Source organism: Pseudonaja textilis, chromosome 1 (genome assembly GCF_049901715.1).
Source record: "Pseudonaja textilis isolate UNSWEBS1 chromosome 1, rPseTex1.2, whole genome shotgun sequence".
Lineage (NCBI taxonomy): Eukaryota > Metazoa > Chordata > Lepidosauria > Squamata > Elapidae > Pseudonaja > Pseudonaja textilis.
Window position 1 is genome coordinate 55,107,586 of NC_141990.1, and position 15,010 is coordinate 55,122,595.

Below are 15,010 nucleotides of genomic sequence, written 5' to 3' on the forward strand. Positions count from 1 at the left end.
AAAAAGATTTGTTTAGGAAAGCATCAAATGACAAAGTCCATGGTAATTCCGTATCTAACCCAAACCAGAATTACCCCACAATATTAGAAGTTAGAAACAACCCCCAAAAGTCATTCTCCAATAGAAGTAATTCAACATTGCTTGATGTCATAAATCTCCACCTCTAGGGGCCCAAGCACGGACAGCTTGTTTCCCATGGGAAAGAAGATCACCTAGCCATAACACTCTCTTTATCTCCACTCCTCCCCACTTAGGAATGTGTCAAGCCTGAAACCCTTCCCCCCGTGACTGCCACAGAGAAAATAAGAAAAAGAATATATACTAAGACAAACTAAAATGGGTACAGTTATGTCAATTTCGGACTGGACAGTAGCCTGCAGTACTGCATTCTTACCACTGCACCATCACAGCTCATTAACATTGGAAGATTACTTAAGATTATTTAAATAAGTTTTTGAGAACGACAAAGCTTTTATGTTTGAAGAGGAAAAAGTTTTCTCCCTTTTCTCTCCATTCCATAGATATTTTGGCAATTTATACAAAAGTGATTATTCTCCTATTTTGATGACAAAAACATGGACTCAGGAATAACAATTAACAAATACACTTGAATTTTTATTTATTTATTTTGCCACTGATAAATTATATATCCAGCATTTTCCAAGAAAGCACCCAATGTTCATCTTATCCCAGATCCCATAGATCAGTCCTATCCCAGGATGACAGAATTATACAGCATTAAAAACTGGCACTTCCTTGCAATGTTGGGTCCCCATCTTTGAGCATGGGGATAGATGAGTTCTGGTAAATCCATTTAAAGTGCTCAGAAATTAAAGCTGTAAGTCCAATTTTCTGTGGACATTTTGAACCTTTCTAAAACTGTTGAATTTTAGATTCTGAATTTAACCAAATTTAATGCACATTTATAATTAATATATTGTTTGGAAAAAAAAGCATGGCTAGGATCAAGAAAACCAGGGTTACTTGAGTATACTTTTACAGTTCACTGAAGTCAGAGACTTAATAGACATGTCGACAGCCTCTTCCTGCTTCTTTACAATGCACTTGATGAAATTATCCATTGGTTGCCATCATTTGACCCAAATAATACACGCAGAGTGGTCATTTTTCTAATCACAACCTAGCTGAAAGCTGTTTGAGACATGAACAGATTTCCAACAGAGATAGTTCATAATTTTAAGTTGATGTTTGAATAACATAGGACTGGACTGTCAGCAAGCAGAAAAAAGTTACTTCTTAGTATAAAGACATACTGTATATAATAGTAGCAGTTTTTCCGATTTGAATCTTTTTTCTTTTCAACCAATCCTAGGTTTTCACAAATAAATATGTATACCCTCTTAATGCATACAATTTCCAATAGGCATTATATGATAAAATTGAGATTTAAGGAAGATTTCATCATCTGTTCAATGCTAATTTCTCTTTACTGGCCTATTATACATTGGAATTCAAAGATGTGCAATAGTATTGGACCTAAAGGTTTGACTCCTAAATTCTATGGTCAGAATCCAAATAATGGGGTAGGTTGTGTATAAGAATTTTAGATTATTATTCCAGTGCATCATCAGGTATTTGTTCTAAGGAAAACAGACAAGGAAGCTTTATTGGAAATTGAATCTTATTGAGAAGTCTGTAATGCCAGGAAAAGTGAAAGGAAGATAATTCAGTGGCATATAATCAATCCATCTAAATTATAAATACATCCAACAGGTGCTGATATTGCTCATTAGGATGAAAGGAAAAGTTACAATTCATCACCCCAGTATTTTTTCCAGTTGGGAGTCTACTCAGAATCTTGTTTGAAAACTCACACTAAGAACTACCTTAGTGTTTAGGTATGCTTAATGTTTATTTCTGTGTATTCTGTTGTGGTTTTAAAACAAGGTAAGAAAAACAGGCAGAACAGTTTCTAAGGTTGTAACGTTTTTACTGTAGCAATGATCATATTTTTATATGAACATGCAGATAAATCAGGAGGCAGGCTGCATACACTCTATTTTCAGAAGTGAACAGAAGGGAAGACAACTTAAATTGTAGTAGTTGCCAACATTTTGAGTAGCTTCCTAGCTGCTTCTTCCATACTGATGCACTGGGGGATCTTTTTTATTCATTTTTTTCCTTTCTTTTTCTCATCTCATATACTCGACTTACAATTAATTAATTTTCCAGTTACTGGTCTGATCTGGTCCTTTTTTATATCTTTCCTCTCCACCTAAAATACAAAATTAATACTACCTCATACATAGTAAGCAAATAACAAAAATCAAAGCACTCTCTCAAATATGCGTTATTTGAAACTGGTAGCTTGTGCATACTTGTGTCTTCCAAACAAAATAACAATATTAATATCAGGTACTTGTTATTACTTAATTTCACAATTTTAATTTTTACTCTACCTTTCTAAATATTGGTATTAGCATTCCCAGCAAATCTATTTGTGAGGGTAAAAACTCACAAGATGTGGGGATTCTACCAGACTTGCAAAAAAAAAAAAAATCATAGAATCCTGGGGTTGGATGAGACTTTGGATGTCTTCAAGTCGTGAGAGTAAATGTCATACCATCATAGTTTCTTAATCACTAAAGCAACCAAAAATGTTTATGTCCATTTTCTTAATACATTTGTGAGCAAGTACAAAGTAACAGAAAATTCTGCAACAGAGAAATGAATCTGGATTCATATATAAACATGAACTCATGTTCAAGGATGGAAAGCCTTATATTTTATTTTCCAAAGTATTTGGTTAATTGCAGAGATAGACTAGAAGTATTGCAAACAAAATTCTCCCAATCTTTTGTGTCTACATAAGACGGATATCTACAAAATAATTTATGATTTCTTAAATCTGCAATATGTATATATTTTAATATTTCTATAAAGTTTCTATCTGAAAGGGAGGGTCACTTGTACATTTCATATTCTTTTGCTCACCCAAAAAACAGTGCACTGTTTTGGTGAGCTTCCATGTTTCTTAAATGTCTGGCTGTGTGTTAGCAACTGCTCGGCATGGAAACATTTTTTTCTTCTGCCTTTTTAATTGTCTAAGCTTATCTCTACAATACTGACAACTATGAAATATGGATATTGGTTAGTCCTCCAAGAGTCTCTTCTAGACATTTCCCAAAATTCAGCAGATATTGGGATGCTGCACAGAAAGCTATCCCAACCCATTCTAGTGAAGCAAGTTGGGACCAAGTGAAGAGCTTCACTGAGTTCTACCTATTGCCTTGTCTTTAACAAAGTTAGTGGCATTTAAAGGTGTTCTTCTTTTTCAAAACATCATGTCTGCAATTTTGGATTTAACAGCAGATACGGATTTAACAGCAGGTAAGACAATGTATACAACTGAAACGCATTAATGTGCAAATAAGAGACACGAATACAGAATCAAGAGGTTTAGTTGTATTTATTCCTAAAACTCAATATTCCTCCAAGTTGGCAGGACACAACCAGCTTGGATATGATATTTTGCATCCACAAGATGGGTTTTAAACAATGTCCATTCACACGTGGAAAAAAGTCTTTTATACATTTGTTCAAAAACTATCCTGTGAACTACTTTCATATCGAAATCTTCTAGCAGTCCATCCACATTGCACAAGATTGTCTTTAAGCAAATTGCTTATATGACAGTTTGATGGAACAATGGCAGGAAAGAAAACGCCACACAATTAAGTAGAAGCTTAGAAATAAAACTGTGGAAAAATGCTACTAGAAAGTGACACCAACTTTACAGAAAGATTGCAGAAAAAGGAACTGTGTTCCTTTTATGCAAGCAGTGAATGAAAAGACGTGGGAAGACAAGACAATAAAATAATGTTTAAAATCATGCTTAATACATTACAGCTTCCATTCTGGTTATACAGAAAGGATATGCACCCATGGCCAAAATATTTTTTAAGGAACTGCAAATGACACATTACTGATCTTCAAAGTAAACTTATGGTATGCCAAAGCTCATATATCAATGGGGATTTCATATTCATTGACCAGTTCTAAGGACTGAACATGATCTGCCTTAAATGCTTGCAATAAATTCTTTCAGAAATAATGTTTGTAAGAAAAAGATGGTAAGTGGTGATTTTAGTGATTATATTATTTGTTGCAAAGATAACTAGAATCGTACTGTTACCAGATGTTAAGAAATGACAAGGGAGATATCAGTTACAGGGTACTGATAAGTAAAAAGTTACCATCTTTCAATAAGGTTTTCCATGCTTAAATGGGCAGTTATGTAACAGCATTTTTTTTAAAACAAAGTTAAACTCAACTGTACAAATTAATGTTCTAAAACATTAAATAAGAGTTCACCTGTAAAAAAAAAAGGATCATTGTTTGACCAGCAAGCTAAGCTTTGTTTCCATTTTCTCAATTCCTAATGTTGTTATTGGCATGAATTTGTCATCCAGTTAATGACTCAAGTTCACATTTCTGCAGTCAGATGAGAACTTTTTATCACTGTGCTGGATAACTGTAACTGAAAATCAGTCATTGTTCTGGAAGTGACATTTGTTCAGTTACTTGGCACTGCACCATTCTTATTACCTAGTTCTGTGATTTTAAAACAGGAAAATAACAGTTTTTAAATACCCTTATTGAATGTTTATATTAGCATTAGTATCAACCTTTTACCCACATAGCAATTAATGCATGTCATTAAGAGCTAAAGAATTTTTTTTAAAGGATTGAAATAAACAGTCAGACTTCAAATGAATTAAACAACTTTACTAAATGAAAAAAAAAAACATTTAATGTTTAAAACAAAATGGAATTAGAAATGAGGCTTAAATTTAAAGAACTTCACTTAGCAGAAATTACTTGCATAATACGTGCGATTTATAAAATGCAAGTTTCAAATCCTCAGTGTAATGTTTGCAAACGCAAAATTAAAGTTTTACATTTATTGTTGCACACAGAATGGTACAAATTGTAACCTTATCTCTTAAATCTTGCAAGTTTGTCAGTGTCCAGTAAAAGTTTGTAATCCTATTCAATGAAATCTTTGTCTTTCAATTTTTATTATCTTACAAACTTTACACATGACCTTACACTTATCATTAATATGAATCCTTAAAAAAGGAAAGCAGGAAAAGAAATACTGCATCAACTCTTGATCATGTACAGAAATTATTGCTACTATACGTACACTACAAAGCAGAAATCTCTACATGAATATGAATTTTGATCATGAAAATCCAGAAGATATCATTCTTTGTGACATAAGCCTTACAATCATGTAGATATATTAGGCAGTTCAACCACCATTAGCCTTAGTTACCATACTGCTTACTTATCAATATACATTTAAATAAACCCTCCTGGAGTGTTGGCAGGGAAGAAAAGGAAATAGCACTTCTAAGGCCTGTCAGAGAAGAATCTTCACGTCTTCTGAGAAATGCAGAATGCACTTTAATGCAAGAATGGCATTATCAAGAAACTAAGCATGCTGAAAAATGTTTCATGCTAATAAAATCTAATGCAAGATATTCCATGACCAACAAAGAAGAAATACAACTTTTGACCTATTTTAGTTGAATGAAGTGTTCTTGTGAGTATAATGTTAGTTTAAAATGGTGCAGTGCACGAAGTGGCAGACTAAGTAACAAGTTTTGTTTCATGAAAAAACACTGATTTCTAGTCTCTTTGGAAAAGGAACATTACTGTAGGAACTAGCTTGAGCTTGGTTTGTCTTTAATCACCAGACTCCTATTAAGAGGGGCAAATACTTAGTCAGCAAGATTACTGGAAGAGAAAGAACACCAACAGCTGGCTATTCAAATCTCTTCCACAGTTCATTTTTAGCCAGGGAACATTACTAAGATACCTTGCCATCATTCTAGCTACAAAATAGAAATAAAAGCAATCAAGCAACAGTAAGACCACATTACACAAATGAAACATCATGCTCTCATCTGATTTAACTATTACATTAAGCTTAAATTGGGATGTTGGTCAACTTTAAAACTGACATGTATGCAACCAAAATAATTTGTTTAGATCTGATTTACTTTATGTTGATTACTGGAACTTGGTGTATACTTATTACAATACAGTGTTGCACATCTGTCAACTAGAAAATATTAAGGATCCTTTACCCGTCTCTTTAAGTTAAAGATGTGACATCATAAAGGTTGTCAAATGGCTGGATGGTTTTACAGTGCACACTTATTATATACTGTATATATGGTGTTTTGTCCTTTACAGATCTGATGATTTTCTACTGTATTCCTTTCTTCACCTCTTCTTCGGTGGATTAGCTGTGCGAGGTGGAGTGACTGGACGTCCAGAGTTTAGGCCACCATACTGGTACTTCGCTTTCTTTTCAGAAGGTTTCAGAATCTTAAGAGAAAAAAGAGTTCAGTCTTTTTGAGCTGGGAAATATTTTGCATCTCAAAAAAACCATTTTATGTCACTATAAAATGGCTGCCATGACTGAACTAGCTATACCAATCTTCACTTAGGGAAACTGAAAAGAATAAAAAGTAAATAACTTGCCCAAGATAACAAATCCATTGCAAAAAGAAGGACAGATGACCTGAATATAAACCCATTATTTTGAATCTACATGCCCTTAATTGGGATTATATAATCTTAAAACTTCTCTCACTTTGTACAGCCATATGCCTTGCTAAATTATGACTACCAGATCTGCAACAATTATTTGTTCTACTATGCAGAAGTCATTTTGCAGACACTGGTGCTCAGAAACGCATATAACCAATCCCTTTAAAATACTAGATAGTCCTTTGATAACTCAGTAATTGGGAATAGAATTTTCAGCATTAAGCAATAAGGTCATAAAGCGTGACTGATGTTACATGACCATACTGCCTAGTCACAGTAATTCCTCATGAATTCTTGTTTTCAACAATCAGAGTCAATGGAGAAAATGGCAGGAACTTGCAAGTCCTGGGCACTTGCAAGCAGGTCAGCAGAAAGCATGGGACTGCTGCAGCCTGGCAGGAGTGCACCTGGATCAGGGATGGCTATTGCTGGGAGGCAGAGGGTGCACAAATGGGCCAAGGTTGGCTGCAAGGCAGTAAGAGAACACAGGGCAATTAAAAAAAAACGGATTGGAAGAGATAAATGGGGCAGGAGACTTGAAATGTACTCCATGATTATAGAAATCACCATCATGTGACCAAGGGAGTACTGTAGCAGCCTTTTTTTCTTAAAATCTGTAAATTGCCCAGAATCCCTTTGATATTGAGTTTTGCAGTGTCTAAATTTCATAAATAAAAAACTTCCAGGGCCAGTTGTAAGCAATCATTCAGCACCACTGTAATTTTAAACAGCCACTAAATGTGTCAGAATGCCCCTGTCGGAATCTGATTCAGAGAGGAAGGCCAAATAGCTGACAGGGAGTGGGAGTGTGGTTCTGTTGGCTGAGGAAGAAACTGGGGAAGGGCAAAAGTCGGCTGGGCAGGGCAGGGCAGAGGTAGAGCAAGGGAGAGGGAATTTGGAGGAAGACCCAGGCTCACCATGTCTTCATCCTAAGGCACGCAGGGAGGAACGGAGACGGGAGCAACCTGAGTTGCATGGCTTATGTGGGAGGAAAGGGCCCTTGGTTCCCTTTCATTAGCTGCAGCTGAGAACACAGTGTTTAAAAAGGGAAGCTGCACATAGCAAGTTGTTGGGAGCAAATCATGAATTATCTGGTATTGTCTTATCTGGGTTCCTGACATCTTCCCAACTGTGTGTGTTTTGCTGGGCTTTCAAGTCTGCAATTCCTTCTCCTGCCCTATCAAGTTAATTACTGCAGCGTGGTTTGTATGGATTTTTATTTAGTTTGTATGTACTTTGTTTTCAAACTGAATTTCCTCCACTTAAAGACTGTTCTTGGGAGTTTTTTCTCCAGCTGAAGGTAACCTGGACATTTGGGGTAAAGTTGGAGGTACTAAAGAAACACTTCTTGCTTATTTGACTGTGTTGCCTTTGTGCCATACCCCAGGCCATCATAGAATCAATGGTTGTTAAGTGAGGACTAACTGCAGACTGATTCCCTCAGTGAAGAAAATTTGAGAAACAAGGAGCTGGACTGATACATTCACAAGGTCTGAGATGTTACAAAACTTATTACATGTTATTTCCTTTTTCATTAGATATACAATTAAGGAAATACCAAACAAGAATTCAGTTTTGCTTAAAAGGACTTTGGAGCTGTCATTATCCGCAAACTATTATTTAAGAATATTTTCAATTTGCCAAACAAAACAGAACAAAGTTTTTGACTGTAGAAAAAACATCAAGCATTTTGGAAATTTATCTGGAGCTTAGAACAAATCAGGCTGATTTGATCCATGTTCCAATATACTATGACTAGCATGGAGGTAGTCTACTTTTTATCTCTTATACATGAGCTGCGTACAACGAAACTGTAGATGTGTGTAAAAATATTTTGTAATAGCTAGGTTTACAAATACCCATTTATTCATTCAATTTCTATAACCGCCCATGTTATTGCTAAAGTGAAATTTAAAAAATAAGTGCATTTACTGATCGATGTGGTATCAGAAAGAGATGGGAGCTCAGAGTTTTATAAATAACAATCTCTGAACATAACACCAAATCCCACTTGTGCTTTGAACTAATTGGGGTATTATTTTACTCACATTATCAAAAGATTCCACTGACAGCTCAAACTTGGATTCACATCTTCAGGCACTTTTATTTTGGTTTGATATAATTGACATAATAATTAGTACTTCCAACAGAGAGGTTAGCCTTTACAATCCATAATCCTAATCTTCAATCAACATTCAATTAAATATTAAGTGATTCCAATTAATTTTTACTATTTTAGTTTTAGGCACATACTAATGCTTGTAAAATTATGTCTTATGGCTAATCTCTTAAGACAAAAACACCTACCTGAAAAGAGCACATTAAAGTTTCATCCACACTCATCATGCCACCAGCATTGTCAAACTCTCCACAGTAATTAGGAGCAGAAAATAGAGTAACCAGCTGTCGTTTAGCAAAGAATTCATAGCCATCTTCAACCACCTGTCAGTGAGAACAGAGAGCCATGATCAATATAATTATAAATATATTTATAATTTTAAATTGCTTGTTAAGCAGTAAATATTTGTCTAAAAATACCTGAAAACATTAAAAAAATCAGGATTTTGAGTTTTATAATTTAGATAGTAAAACAATGAAAAGACTAAAAGAAAATGTAGGTATTACAAAGTCAATGTTGCTTGTATGTATGTATGTATGTATTAGCAAGCAAGACCGCCTATACAAAAAGTCTACATTTTAAAATGAATGCATACATGAGCATATAGTGTGACAATAACTATGGTCCTGTATAGTTATTTCACAGGAACAATTTGAGTGCCAACAGGGTATTTGTATTAACAGAAGTGATAGTCATCTGCAATCCAATTTACACTGGCTCATCTACATGCCACCTGAATGCAAAAAATCAAAACAAAACTCTGAGAATAAAAAATAATATATATATATTAGCAGTAATGTTCTCATACCTGATGAGCTCGACAAATCAAATCCAAATCATGTCTGTTCAAGAATTTGCTGACCACATCAGCTCCAAAAGTAAAGGAAACTCCACGGTCATTTTCACCCCAGCCTTGCACATCCTTGTCAGGATCGGACCACAACAGATCACAGAGCAAGCCTTAAAAAGGAGGAAAGTATACATTCATTAAGACTTATAAACAACATTACATATGCAACAATGAACTCACAGTTACCATTTCTTTAGTTGGTGTCGGCTTTCATTTGCACTGAGTTCTTCCCAAGAACCTATGATGTTCTAATGTATTGGCATGTATGTGTGGATCCAAGCAACATTGCCTTTGTAATTGACAGATGGATTTTTTTTTAATATTCTAAGTGTCATGCAATTTTTGATTATTGCTGTTGTTATTGTATTTAAATTTATTTTTATATATGTAGCATAGAGATGTATTTTTAATTTCTTTTCCAAAGCTACAATCGCTAAGCACTAGTTTATAATTCACTGGTTTCAAATTCTAAAAAGTAATACAATTTAATAAGCTAGTTAAGACACAAACAACCCTCAGAGCCAAAATTGATAAATGATAAGGTTTGACTAGATTTCATATGCAAATAGCCTACCCCAAATTTCTTTAAATTCTAAAAAGCAATTTAATACAGAGAGTGGGACTAAGTCATCATTAGTACTCACTAAACCCAGCAGGACAAAATTCCCATTGTCAAGCCACAGCATTTAATTACTAGAAAATGTCTACAGTGCATTTTCTATAATTAGCTTTATAGAAGTTAAAAGTTTTAACTTTAATGACATTTTTTAGTCCCCCTCCCTTGAGACTCTAGGTGGTGTACATTAATTTCTAAACATTATAGTTTCAGGATCAGACTATTAAGTACTTTGAGAATATGCTACTAAAACGCCAATTGCAGAAGCATATTCCTAATCCTTAAAAAGGTTTCACCTGTGTCAGGAACATCTGTGGGTCTCATAATTCTTCGGATCTGTTCCATTGACTGCAGATCTGGTGACAATCCTATAACAACAAGAGATTTTAAGTTTACTGTAAAAAATGATGAACGGCATTTATTCCCTATACTTTTCAGTTAAAGACAATCAGCTAATCAGCCTTATAGGATTTTTGTAATACTTTCGTAACTAGTGTTACTAATGGTGATGTTATACTTTTAAATAGAACACTACCACCATTTTTTAAGTGTCTGAATAACAGGAAAAGTATTCTTAACTGGCCCATTTCCAATACTTTACAGATAAATAGACAAAATTCTTGACAGAGAACAGTTGTAGTTCAATGATCCGGCATAACAGTAGGAATTTGATTATTTTTTTATAAGCATATATAAAACCATTCAACATTTTAAAACTCAGAACATATAAGTATTCCATGTTCAAAACCAAAGAGCAGGCATTTCAAGAACTCTGTTTTTGGTAAGCACTTTTTAACAACCCCAGCCTTTTTGAACTGTATGGTTAAGTGCTCTGTGCAATGGGACCAGAATGCTATCTTAAATTTTCTTTCTGTGCCACAGTAGAACAGCAAGATTATTTTCTGCTACTATCTGCTTACGTTATGTGAGGTGATCTTGAGAGAAGCAGAATTAAGCTGCAGGTGGCATTCTGAATCTCAGAAAGGACTTGTACTGCTGCAAGGGACTGCTGTGACTAGACACAAGTTATTGCTACCAGTCAAACTTCGCTAGTAAGTAAAAGGTTGCCTCTGATGGTTTTAGTTCTGGTATGTAGCTGCAACAGCATCATTTTAAAACAGCATAGAAAAACAAGTAATTCAAGGGAGGGAGTACAAATAGTCAGCAAGCGTAGGGTTAGACTATACATATTTTGTTTTGTTTCAAGTTTTTCTGATACTTTGGTATGTCTTGAAAATGTCTTGAAACATGTGATCTGTGTACCTGCAACACACTGAAAATATGCTACACTTAAAAAAAACTGTACAGTCATCTCTACATAGTGACTATTTTCAAGATGGGAAAAATGCTGAGCGCAGAAAACCTAAGAATTTATTCTGAATGAACTTAGATTTTAGGCAGTTTCCACCATAAACAATTCAAATGAATCTGCTTGTTTGGAATTATATTTCTCTAGAAAAATGTCAGCAATCCTAAAACTTAAAAAAAAAAATCCCCTAAAGGTACTAGGATAGAAACCAGGAGACTGTGAGTTCTAGTTCCACCTAAGCCATGAAAGCCAGGTGAATGACCTTGGGCCAGCTGCTCTCTCAGTCCAAATCACCTCACAGGGTTTTTTGTTTGTGAGGAAAATAGGAGGACAAAGGTATGTTTGCCACCTTGAATTATTTGTGAAAATAATAAAGGCACAATACAAATGAATAAAACATTTTTATTATCCAGAAAATGCACAAATCACCCTAAAACATACAATTTCCTATAATCAAAGTGGTTAAGAACAAGAGTCAATAAAAAAGTTAAAACACTACAGGAATCTAGCATCCCTACAAATATACTTATGGAGGGAAATGCAGTAATGGATCTTATGACTTCTACTTTTAAAAACCATCGTATTTCTAAATCACCCTGAATAGTACTTAGGGGATACAAAACACTGCTTCCCAATTGTCAAATGGCAAATCCTAACTCTTTTTAAAATACCTAGCATAGTCCAAGTAACACACTACATACCTAGATTTATAAAACAACAAAATTTACTAGAATAGGAAATTAGCAGATAAAATATTCATTGGACATACTATGATATAGGAAGAATTTGCACAAGGAAATAACAAACTACACCCAAATCAAACTCAATGAGTGTTGTTACTGAAAAAGCTTTAAAAGGATTACGTTTTTAAAAATCAAGCCTGTAAATTCAAACTCTAAGATTTATAAAAGCGGCACCAAGATGTATAATACTTTAATGAAGCTACTAGACTCTTATGACAAATTAACAAGACTTGAAATACAGTAATTGGTCTGTTTCACAAATGAGTGAAAAGAAGCAAAATAACCAACTATAAGTAAGCCATATTAAAAGTCAGTAGAACGTTTTGTACAGAAAGCTAAATCTAATGTTATGCTAATAGACTTCCTTAAGTACAAAGCAAATATGCATGGACCTAGTTCTAGATAATTTAATTATACAGCATAGGTCTGAAGGATAGGGAGGATGTACAACATGAAGAATTTGATCGGTCTGCATTCTACTCATGAAATAAGACCACTGCATACAATTCTGTGCCTACATAAATACATGCACTAAACAAGGCAGAATCCACTGATAATGAACTGAGAAAATAGTTCAGTCTAGAGACTAATGTGAGATCTTCATTTTACCAACAAATATTGTCTTCTACATATTTATTCCAAATTCAGCTCTTTAATATAAAACAAAACAACTGTATGGTATCTTAAAGGTAAGTTTTTATCTTCCTGAGTACATGTGCAAACTTTTTTTCTTCAGATAGGAAAGTGAGGGCCAGTAAAACAAATACTAAACAAAATGCCTACTGCTGTACCACTTAACCCAGGACCAGTTATCTAAATCAGTGGTCCCCAACCTTTTTTGTACCAGGGACCAGTTTCACGCAGAAACACTTTTTCAAGGACCGGCGCGCGGGGGGGGGAGGGGTCCGAGGGGAGGAGTCCGAGTTTGGTGGTTTGCTTGCAGACGCTTCATTACCTGACTAGATAACATCTGATGTTGTTACCTAGTCGGGTAATAAAACGTCTGCCAGCAAACCACCAAGTTCAGGGAGGCTCAGGACAAGTCCCTGCAGGATAGCTGAGAAGCCCCGCCTCTCAGCCCTCCCTCCCTCAGCCTTATCCCTCAGGTGTCTGCCTCATTCCTTTCTGTCGCTCTCTCGCTCCTCCACCAGCCCAGGAAGAAACTGCTTCAAAGAAGCCGGCAGGGTGGCTTTTCCTGTCGGCGCAGCTCCTCCGAAGCACTCGTTCACCCCCACCCCGTTGCCCGCGGTTCAATCCAGTGCTCCGTTCTGCCTGCCTTCGTTTCTGGTTGTTTCGGAGCAGCTTCGGCTGAGTAAAAGAGGCGAATAGTTATTATTCTCAGCCAAAGCTACTCCGAAACAACCAGAAACGAAGGCAGGCAGGCAGAACGGAGCACTGGATTGAACCGCGGGCGGCGGGGTGGGGGTGAACGGGCGCTTCAGAGGAGCTGTGCCGACAGGAAAAGCCACCCTGCCGGCTTCTTTGAAGTAGTTTCTTCCTGGGCTGGTGGAGGAGCGAGAGAGCGACTGAGAGAGGAACGAGGCGGGAGGAAACCGAAGCCGCTGAGCTGGAGAGCAGGACAGGCTTTGGTTGCTTCCTCCCTCTCCTTCTTTCATTTGTGTCCTTGATCCCTGATCCCAGCAGCATTTACCGAAGGCGAAGAAAGCCGCCATTTTTATTTTATTTTTATTTTCTTTGCGGACTGGAACCAAATGATCCACGGACCGGTACCGGTCCGCAGCCCAGTGGTTGGGGACCCCTGATCTAAATTATCTCATTAACACTTCATAAAACTGGGATGGCATCATCATGATCACTTTTCCATTCTTTTGTTGTTAGTGTATGAGCGTCCTATGGGTAGACATAGAAACAAAACAGCTATTTCAAATATCTACTGGCTATTGTTTGTCACCAGAAGCTGAATAGAATTTCATAGGCTGTGTTTAGCCTCATTTTGGTAGATGATCCAATAAACCTCCATTTGGTATATCAACATATCCTTTGAAAGAACAGTCCACAGATATCCAGTTAGTCTTGCAGGATGACAGTTCACTGGGATCTTTAAGTTGAACTAAGTGCAAGACATTAGGAATCCCTCTCCCCCAAGTATGCATGGAACCTGATTTTTCTCCAACAAACTATCTTTAACAAAAAATGTATTAAACAAATGTATTCCTTGTAACAGTGTTTAATGGTCATTTTAATCCCAGAGATTGTTTTTTTAAAAAGTGTACATAAGATCTTTGAAAATCTATTATTTTATTCTTTTAACCAGTTTATATTGTGTAAAATATCCAATTGTATCAATACTTGGTGATTTTTAAAAGATTTTCATCTTTAATGAAATTGTTATTATACAGTATATTAGTTGCATGTTCACGCATATGAACTTCATCTACAATTTCCTACCCAGTTAAGGTCAGTGTTAAGAAATGTAGTAGTTAAAGCTCATTTGCTGGGCACCTACCCGGAGACAAATTCACATCAAGCAACTTATATATCAGAAACTGGAATTCTGATCAAGCTATTTTAAGGATAAGCCTATTTGGAACATGCTTGTTTTAATTTCAAAAATTAGGTTATAATCTATTTCTTCATATTCATTTCCCTCTGAGCTAAGTGGCTTTTTAAATTCAGACTTCTACTGTGGGATGGTAAACACAAAGAAACATGTTTACTGTCCCATGAGAAATGTGGTTGGTTCTTTCTAGAGATTCATAATCTCCTGCTGAAGTCTACCTCCCCTTCCAGAAAGCTTTTAGGGACACTATCTGTATTCTTCAAG

The 15,010-nt window shown here is 35.7% G+C and overlaps 1 protein-coding gene across 1 annotated transcript in view; it reads right to left on the reverse strand.

Annotated features, from left to right (window-relative positions):
* Nucleotides 1–3,411: 3,411 nt before the first annotated feature.
* The window catches only part of PPP1CB (protein phosphatase 1 catalytic subunit beta), a 30,742-nt gene continuing 19,143 nt past the window's right edge, over nt 3,412–15,010 (reverse strand). Inside the window, exons 5-8 of the mRNA XM_026695622.2 lie at nt 10,470–10,541; nt 9,516–9,667; nt 8,896–9,030; nt 3,412–6,363 (exon numbers count right to left, since the gene is read on the reverse strand). Of these exons, the coding sequence (XP_026551407.1) occupies nt 6,259–6,363; nt 8,896–9,030; nt 9,516–9,667; nt 10,470–10,541 (464 nt within the window). The 3' untranslated portion in view covers nt 3,412–6,258. The remainder of the gene's footprint in view (nt 6,364–8,895; nt 9,031–9,515; nt 9,668–10,469; nt 10,542–15,010) is intronic.